The sequence below is a fragment of the Echinops telfairi genome, unplaced genomic scaffold (genome assembly GCF_000313985.2).
Source record: "Echinops telfairi isolate 266 unplaced genomic scaffold, ASM31398v2 ScPeMD7_7424;HRSCAF=8462, whole genome shotgun sequence".
NCBI classification, from domain to species: domain Eukaryota; kingdom Metazoa; phylum Chordata; class Mammalia; order Afrosoricida; family Tenrecidae; genus Echinops; species Echinops telfairi.
Window position 1 is genome coordinate 93,098,316 of NW_022111324.1, and position 9,985 is coordinate 93,108,300.

Below are 9,985 nucleotides of genomic sequence, written 5' to 3' on the forward strand. Positions count from 1 at the left end.
ACAAAGTGGGTGAATAAGCAAATGTGGTCAAGAAAGCTGATGGTGCCCGGTTATCAAAAGATATAGTGTCTGTGGTCTTAAAGACTTGAAGGTAAACAAGCGACCATCTAGCTCAGAAAGAAGCACACCAGCCTGTGTGATCACGAGGTGCCGAAGGGATCGGTGAGCAGACTTCCGTAATGAGCTCTCTAATTGTATGATCTGTGAGCTCTGTGTGACCATGGCAGCTAAGGGTGAAATCCAGCAGAGAAGTGGAGAGTGCTGTGGAAAGCACGGCTAGTGTCAGAATTGGTAAAAAGTTTGGAGGGTGGAGACATGCCTGACCTCCACCTCACAGCAGTCAGCCTGGGCTGTTGATAGTGACATTATCTCCCCTCGTGAAGTTAGAGGTCACCCTTGCTGCCGCCACCCTGACACATAAGCCATTTTCACTTGTCTGTCCTGTTGTGCCAGCAAGGGAGTTCGGGCTGCTGTGGAGGCAACTTACAAAAGACTTCAAGACCATTGAGAATCCATGGCTAAGGAATCTCATTGATAATGGACAACTACTCCCTACCTTAAGTTTAAAATGAAGGATGGTTTATCAGTTGCTTAAAGATTGTGCTATTAATGAACCAATTTTAAAAGGAGAGAGAGAAATACAGAGTCTCTCAATTCCATCAACAACATAAACTTGCCTCAGACATGGCAGTGGAGTCACTACACAGGCTGGTGGGCACGGACAAAAGGCCATGGACACAGCCACGCACACTCAGTGGCCCTTGTCACAACATCCAGGGGAATGAAGGAAGAATTCTGGTCAGCTTAGTAACAACTAGCAACTTCTTCATAAAATGCACTTTTTTTTTGGCTTTGAATCATTTAGCTCTGCTCCCTGTAATTTATAGGCTGTAAAAAGCTCATCTTCCAATAAAATGATTTAAAAAAACAGAACAAAAACAAACGTTAATCTAGAGGCTTCTATTTCAGGACCATACACAATTGGATGGTCCAGGAGTCTGTTTAGCCAATCACAACATCCTACTATTAACTTGCCTATAAGCGTTCTTTTAATTTGATTATTTTAGACTTTTTAATGACCAATGACCCTTTTTGTTACCTCTAAGTCACTGGTTCTTAACTCTAAGGAGCCCTGCTGGTGGTTTAGGATAAGGATTTGGCTGTTAACTGAAGGATCAGCTTTTCAAACCCACCAGCCACTCGTTTGGAGAAAGACGTTCCAGTAGAGATTTACAGTTTAAAGTTCGCTTATGAAACCCTGTATCATAGGGTCATTATGAGTCAGAATCAACTCAATGGCAATGAGTTTGGTCTTTTGGTTTATAGAGCTTAAAAAATGTATATGTGCAAGCCTTTTCCCCGACCTTCACAACATGGAAATCTGGGCTAATGTCTGGGAATACACACATATCTCACTGTCTGCTAGAGATTCTGAAGTGATCTTTCGGTTAAAAATCTAGCTTCCTAATTAATTTACCATTCACCTCTACTTTATCCATCTCAAACTCAACCTCTGCCCAATGGTGACAGGTAACTGCTGTCAAGTTGGCTTCAATATTGCCTGTTCTTGCTTCTTCCTCAAAATTGCCAGGATGTCCGAGTCCATTGCTGCAGCCACGGTCAGTCCTTCTTACTTTTGTTGGTCCTCGTCTTGCTCAGCGTGATGTGTCCTCTAATGATGGATCCCTCTTGATGAGTGTCCAAAGACACCTCCAAAGTAAGTGAGTAGGACAATGTTCTGTTGTATAGCAGGGTCTAATTTTCAGAAGTAGAACCAGAGGACTTTCTTCCTGGTGTGTTATAGTCCAACAGCTCCACTCCAAGCTGCCCTCCATGGGTAACCATGCCAGCGTGTTAAGTAATGGTGATATAGCTTCCAGCATCACAGCCACATGCAATTACCAAGTCCTGGACCCGGCGATATTAGTCTCTAATTCTTTAAGAAAAGCAAATACTAACTCAAAGAAAAGTTTTAAAATCTGATGGAAATTTTAAGTGAGGACATTTGTGGTTACCCAAAGAAACTGGTTATACTTTGAGATAATAAAAACAGGGATTCTTTTTCTTTTACAAATTACGTTTAATTGGCAATTCAAGTTCAGAAATCAAAAGACTTGTTAAAATGAGAACAAGAATGCGTTAACTCTGTTTTTCAGAGTTGATTCCCTTTTATTAGCAGATAATCGTGATCCATTCTCTTGCTTGTATATTTTATAGAAATGAAAAATTTTGGTAGATGAGCTACCTATACCCATCATAAGAACACGATGAATCCTCCTAGTGTCCTCAAAGGAAGAACAACTTCCAGGTTTCCCCTTAGTGTTTCGGGCTGAAATATAGCACCTGCTTGAAATCAAAACAAGGAGTCAGAGTTCATATACTGCCTCGAAAGGGTTTGGCATTAACCTCAAGGACTGAGATATGTCAGGAATCTGGAACCTATTAAGTATTTAATACTAAAGTCAGTGAAATAAAATCTATACAGGTCAAAGAGCCTCAGGGGGCTGGGTAGTAAAAGCATCAGATACCAGTGAGGCCTGCTAACTATTCCATTTCCAGCTGTTGGTGGAATTCTATCAAAATGCAAGGAAACAGAATGTAGGTAACAGACATGTGCGTGTTATTGCTTTACTAATAACACTTTAATTTCAATTTGCAACAGTTTTTGTTTGTTTTTAATTCATTTCCTGATCATTACAGACTCAGCTATAAAAAGAATCCCTACTTTATTCCCTACAAGCTGTCAGCAAGATGGAAAAACAGAGGGTGAGTTATAGCATATGGTAGCATAAGCAGAAAAATTAATGAACATATAACAGATCAAGACAATGGTGGGGTACACATGTGCCATCCTCCATAAGGGAACAGAGCGGGGATTTAGACAATAGTAGGAACAGAGTGGGAATCTGTTAGACTGTACTGTCAAATCACAGTGGTGACCACAAATTGAATGCTAGTAAGAACATCTGGCAATTTATATGATCCCAAATAGATTCACCCAAAAGCTGTATAAAGGTTCTATAATGAAAGAACTTACCTCTATCTTATGGAGAATCCCTTTTCTCACTACCATCATTTATTTAGGCTATCTTTTGCTTTCACCTTAATACGTCATAAAGCAACAAGAGAAAGGAGAAGTTATACCTGGAGAGTTATAAATAAACTGTTTCTAACTTGTCTCGTGATTTATTACTATAGAAACCTATTTATTTAAAAACAGAGCACTTACAAATGGCCAGCTCTTGAGACTCTGTACTAACAAGCTCTAGAAAAAGCTGAAAACTTGGAAACAACAAATATTCCTTAAAAATTTAATTTTAGCTAGCAACTCCACCATCTTCTCTGACAATTAAACAGACTTCTGTGTTTCCCATTTCCATATTTTAGAGAATTGGTAAGGCATCGAAATCCACTAACTGGACTGTGCAGTCTTAATAACGAAGGGCTGACCATCATCACTCGCTTTTAAAATTAAAAAATTTTTAAGTGACTATCATCACTCTCCTAAAAAATTTAAGTACTGAAAGATCTTTTGGGCAATCTGTTTCTAGTCTCTGGAAGTTCCATCTGGCGAGATGAAATTCAAGTAATGAAGCTGTAGTACCATTTATACTTTAAAAAAGCTAATCTTTGGATAAGCAAGAAATTAAAACATTGATATTCCCTTAGGGTTCATCACAAGCACATAAAAGGTCACATATTTACCAAACTGTGATTTTTTTCCCCCTGATTTTTTTATTTGGGATATTTTAGATTTTCACTTTCCTTCTGTCCCTAGATCCTGCTAACAATATACTAATCAAGTAATTTCCTTTTTTTAATTAAAAATTCTTGATATTTCATTGCATTTAATTAACAGTTAAGAAGTAAAGAAACCTATTTACGTAGCATCCTATTCCATACACTGTAGAAACTTCACTTCAACCACATGATATTATTGACAATTACTTCAAAATTATTTTTCCCCTTGTTAATAAAGCTTGTTAAAGTTTCCAAGGAAAAGAACCCTGTGACTTCGGCTTTTATTGTGTTCTGCTGGGATCAAGGATTACAGAAGCTTAGAATCACAGATCACTCTCTCCATAAAGAGCCGAGGAAAAGGCGGTGTAATCCAGGGCCCCTGGCACGCTGCCCGGGCCCGAGTAGGTGGGCATCCTCTTGATGCAGTACTGGGCCTGCTCTGGAGGCAGCTCACGACGCAGCTCATCGGCCAGGATGTATGGCTGGAAGAAAGCACCAAAGCATTTGCAAATCAAACCCAGACAAGACGGGAACACCGAAGTTCTTAGTATGTACACATTTCTTGCATTAGCTTAAAGTTTTTCTTCAGACCTCCAGGTAAGTAAGAAGTCTAATCAATAGGGTGGTGGACAACCAGTAAAAACCGAGCTTTCATTGTAAGAGCCTATCTGCAAGGTAACTCTCCTTTTGCCAATGGAACGGATACATCCTTCATAAAGGCAAGTATAGGTTTACGGCCAATATTGCCCAAGCTGACATATATGGTGAGTGATAAATCCTATGACCCAAACTTGTACCAGAAGGATGTGCAGACAAAGGTACAGAAACAAAAAACACACCTAGTTAGAACATAAGGTTATTTAACTTAACCAATGTATGTAACTTTCAAAGTGTAGGTGCTTAAATGAAACACCAAATACCCAAGCTACAGAGGGGGAAAAAATCAATAAATTTTAAACTATAGCAGTTGGGTGCTTTCCCCTCCACCTTCGTGATAAATGATAGTACCATAATTAAGATAGGTTATCTTGTCAAATTCATTTAGCGTAATAACCATGGCTCTGTAATATGTTTAATTATCCTAACTTTTTTGTGGTCACCTTGTTTTCTCTCTCAGCTGGAATTCAAGGTAAAAGAAACATATTCCAAATTTTATATATATATATATATATATATGCTGAGATGTGCTTATTGTTTTGCGAGTGAAATTCAAAAGTTCTGGACTTGCAATTAAACACCTACATAATTCCTAAATTGTGCTAATGAAAACCGTGCTGGTTTTTAAAACAATTGAATGGCTTATATATAAGTTTGCTCCAGTGGCTGGGCACAAAGACAAGGCCATAGATCCTTGGGGGAAAGTTTCCAGTTCTATAACATTTAAATGGTATGGTTTCTTTCTTTTTGTGCCCAAACATAATGCAAAATGAGGTTGAACCAGAAAACACAAATGGCGTCCCAATACAACCTTATTGGTTGCTTCTACAGAACGCAACACGAGGCCCAGGCACAAAGGCCAGGATGGGAATATGACCTTTTCCTTCTCTGGCTTTGTGACTACGATGTTGATGCATTATTTCCAGAGTTCTGTGCACAGTGCACAACATAAGATGGTTTTGACCTGAGAGGCTTTGTCCTTTTGTTACAACATGCGGGAAGAGGAGATAACACGTTGATGCAGACCTTATCGGAAGCCAGGATTCGGAAGGAGGCAATGACCTGCTCGGCAGTGTCAGTGTCGGCAGTCTCTCTTGTCATGAAGTCGATGAAGGACTGGAAGGTGACAGTACCTTGTCCATTTGGGTCAACCAAAGTCATGATGCGGGCAAATTCAGCTTCACCCTGAGGCAAGGTTAAAAAAAAAAAAAAGACGTACTTCAACAACACATGACTCCCCAAAATCATGGCTCTTATTCTTTTACCCACTTACATGCATCTTCCCTTTTGTTCAAAAATTTAAATATTCCGTAGGCTTCCCTTTGGAGTCCCTGGTACAAATAGATCTTGGCTGCTAACAGAAAGCTGGGACATTTGAATCCCCCCATGGTGCCTCACAAGACAGGATGGTGATGGACGGCTGAAAATTCAAGCCTCTGAAAGCCGAAAGAAGCACAGTTCTAGTCTGACACCCGTGGGCTCGCAGTTGGAGCAGACGCCATGGTCTTTGGTCTAATTTTCTGTGAGCGTTTCCCCGGATGGGTCATGGAAGTTTTATTGCCATCAAACAATTGTAAGGCCAAGTGATCTCAACTGGAGAGGCCTTCCCTCCCCAGAGCTTTGTCTCCTTCAGGCATACATGTGACTGCGGGGTGATTCAAAGAGAGCATTTCCTTTGCATCTTTTTCTCAGACAACCACTGAGTCGATTAGTCTTACTAACTAGAAGGTGTCCCTTTAGAAGATGGCTCTAGTGATTTTGTTTTAAAGGTCTTCAAAAGCTAAGCAGCTCATGCTCAGTACATGCATTACTGAGGAGTGCTATTACTCCTCATACAGTAATGCATACAGTACATGCACTACTGAGGATGTGGAGGGGTATCGGGACTGTCATCCAAAGGGGACACGTTTCTTAGCCAATTCACGTGGAAACATCTTGATCTTCTAAAACATGTGGGGAGGCTGTTAAAAGCCACCGGAATATGAAAAACCATTGAACTGCGTACATTGTAAATGTGTGAATTGTGGAACATGTGACTTAAATCTAAATAACGGTAGCTTTAAAAAAACCATTAGAAAAAAAATCCGACCAATTACTGAATAAAGATATCTCTGACTACAAAATTAGATGTCTACTTTTCAAACAATGTTTGCTTATACAATGAAAGGGAATCATTTCTAAATGTGCTACTAAACTGTGAAAAACAAAGAACCCAAACTTTAAGCTATTTATTTCTGAAACATGAGGTGCTTCAGAAAAGTTGTGGCACAATTTCACTATCTTTCAATTCCATTGTCCCACAAACTTTTTGATGCCCTCTTTGGATAAAATCAATCTCAATAACATGTCAAATCTTAGTATCAACTTCCGTCATACCAGATCATAACCCATGGAGATTAGGCAGGCTCTGAAATCTTCATGATCCATCAGGCCATTCTTCCTCTGTTGACAAACACAGAGAGCAGAGAGGAAGCTTGTGAGCACCACTACTTGACAATGACAGCAAACCCAGGGGCCAAGTCCAAAGAGAAGCACTACCTAAAGCTCCGTCCAGGAGACCACTGGCTTACACATGGGCGAAACCAACACAAGGAGGCCAAAAAATGACTTTTTAAAAAGGAGACTATACAGAAAATAGGGAGAAAAATACTAGATACAAATGAAAGAAGATTTCATGCCCCAAATATGAACTGGTCAGGAGCTAACTGCTACAATCTAGTAAATAGAGAATATACTATAAATGTTCTGAGAAATCATCACGCTCTCATGGCTCAGGGCAGTCATCATTTGTAAAATTCTCCCAAAGATTTGTAAAATTCCTAGAACAATCAAGAACCTGGGAAACTACTCTGCAACCAGCGCGGGGCCACTGGCGGGGTGGGGGTGGGTGGGGGGTGGTGGACAGAGGTTCGTCCATGTGACGGACGAGCTGAGCCTCCTCTGAAAATCCAGTGAGGGTCGACACAAGCAATGCAGAAGGAGGTCTATGTGGGCCACGGCTCCTGCAGGTGAGGAGCGGCCACATCCGGAAACACAGCAACTCAAACCCTGCTAAAACCAGAAAAGTGCTGGCTCTAGAAGGGGTGGGAAGGGCACTGTAGGCCTGAAGATTTTCTGGATGCATTGAAGAAACGGCTAAGGCTCAAGCATAAATATAAAGGTAATAATCTGAAAACATTTTGACTGGCCAGGTTGATTATTAAATGAATGCTATTTTCTCGTGTTTTTACTGGCCCAGGTAGTTGCTAGCGCCCAAAGCTAAGATCACAAGTGTTTCTGGATAAACATACATTTCATCTGCTATCACCACGGTGTGTGTGGCCTTTTGTCCTCCCAGCAGCTTTCAAGAACACTCGTCATTCTCCACGTGCTTCCTTCGGTGCTCCTTCTCTGGCTGGCCTCTGCCTCTTTCGCTGTCAATGTGGTAACTCCCTATGTCCGGGCCTCATCTCTTCTCACTGCCTGGAACCTCTTCTCTGGTCGCCACCAGGATGTGATGTTGACTGTTCCCACAGGCTCGGCCCTGCACTCTGGACTGTCCTTACTACCCCAGGAACCCTTTGCCGCATGCTCTAGGAGGTCTGTGATTCACCAGCTCCCCCTCTCTTGTGGTTACATGGCGTTGAATTTCTATGCCTTGTAAAAATCCCCCACCTCCCACCCCCACCTAAGCCTCAAATTCTGTCAGATTTCTGTCTCAACTAACTTCCAACCTGTCAGGTCAGTTCTCCAACCTGGTGCTACATAATAAAGATGTGTTGAAACCTTGCAACTTCAATCTCGATACCTCCATATGATTCTTTATACCTCCGTTAGTTCTCTGATCAGAAGGTCATTGTCTGACCTCTTATTTACTTATTTATTTTTTATAAATCATTTTATTGGGGGCCCTTACAGCTCTTACAACAATCAATTTTATCAAGCACATTGGTATCAGTTCCTCTTTTTGCCCTCCTTCCCCCACCCTCCCACCCTCATGAATCCTCGATAAATTATAAATTATGATCATTTTCATATCTTACCGTCCGCTGTCTCCCTTTACATCTAACTATCCCATTTTGGAAGGATATACTTTCCCTTAGAACAAATCTAGTTTTGATATCTACTACAAAGGCATTAATTAAATAAAAGAACTAGACTCCGTGTCACCTTGAGCAATATAAGAGCTTTCCGTAGGATGCTGCACTGTGGTGGCGATCTTCTCTGGCATTAATAAATATTGTTTCCTTTAAACATTTTAGGAGGCAGACAGGATGACAGAAGGAATATCATTTCATGCATTTTTACACGGTGACTTTTTAATAGCTAAAGAAACTACTTACCCTGTCAAAGTGGTTGAAAGAGGCTCTGAACTCATTCATTTGCTCCTGGGTGATGCCCTTAGCATCTCTGGTTAGGATCTGGGTCTCGATCTCATTGATGGTTCTGGCGATGGTTGTCAGCAGCAATTCCCACCCAACACGAATGTGCTACCAAGAAAAAGAGGAAATGATCAGTTATAGGCTGATTCGGCATATCCATATTGATAACAGGAGAACTGATCCAAAGAGATAAAAGTGAAGCTATCTACAGTATTTGTTCATTCTCCTCTGCCAGTTTTAGCCAGATTCTACTGTAGGAGATACTCAGGGACAAGAACAGGGTTCGAACGGTCACAATGGGCTCTACATTAAATAAACAGAATGTACTCTTCTTGTCACTAAAAATACTTTTCAGTCGCCAAGTAGCAGGATCTCAGGGAAATCTAATTGGGCAAGACTGGAGAAAAAATAATCACAGTCCAATTAGTGGCACTTTCTCTGTCGAAGTGTAACGAATTCATTTGAGTGATAGTAATAATGATGTTGTTATTGATGATGATGATGGTAATTAGCATTGATCTAGTGCTTGATAGAGTTTACAAAGCTTTAGCATATATAATGAGAGGAGAGGTTTAAAGATTTCTAACTCCTATACTTGTAGAACACAACAGGAACGAGGTAGAAATATATGTATGAAAAACAAAACAAAACACCCTGAAGAGACGAAAAGCCACAAGTGGACACTGGAACAATAAAGGTCAGCTTGGCTATTGTACCTCCATCGTGTAGTTAGTGTGCTTGTTGTCAAAGACCAGAGCCTCCTGGATGAGCTGATGGTCACCTTCCAGTTTGTCAATGTTGTTCTTATAGTTAATGATGTTGTGTTCATACTGCTTCAGCTGGTTCATCTGGTCTTCCAGGGTTCCTGTGATCTGGATGGAGCTCCGGGCGATCTCCTGACAAATGGAAAGAGGCACACAGGAATGGAGGTGAGAGGGGCAGGGGGCAGAGCTAGATAGGACTAGTCAGTAAACCGTGAGGGTAACTGTGGGTACCATCATTCCATATTCTGCTTCTATGACTAAGCTGGCATTAGACTATACCAAAGGCACTTGATTGGGTCAGATGGAGTGGCAAGAAATCAGGGGTATGTCATAAAAGGAACTGTGGTCTAGATCTAATCAGTCTAAAGAATGAGGAAAAGTCAATCAAGACCCAACAGAGAAGCAAGAGAGTGAGAAACAAGTACACTGTGGATAGGGTGGATCATGGAGTCAGCCAGGCCC

At 41.0% G+C, this 9,985-nt stretch overlaps 1 protein-coding gene across 1 annotated transcript in view; it reads right to left on the bottom strand.

Moving 5' to 3' along the window:
• Positions 1 to 4,005: 4,005 nt before the first annotated feature.
• Positions 4,006 to 9,985, bottom strand: part of ACTN2 (actinin alpha 2) — a 95,141-nt gene continuing 89,161 nt past the window's right edge. The window contains exons 17-21 of the mRNA XM_004712184.2: positions 9,476 to 9,655; positions 8,721 to 8,867; positions 6,775 to 6,840; positions 5,425 to 5,583; positions 4,006 to 4,223 (exon numbers count right to left, since the gene is read on the bottom strand). Coding sequence (XP_004712241.1) covers positions 4,065 to 4,223; positions 5,425 to 5,583; positions 6,775 to 6,840; positions 8,721 to 8,867; positions 9,476 to 9,655 — 711 coding nt within the window. The 3' untranslated portion in view covers positions 4,006 to 4,064. The remainder of the gene's footprint in view (positions 4,224 to 5,424; positions 5,584 to 6,774; positions 6,841 to 8,720; positions 8,868 to 9,475; positions 9,656 to 9,985) is intronic.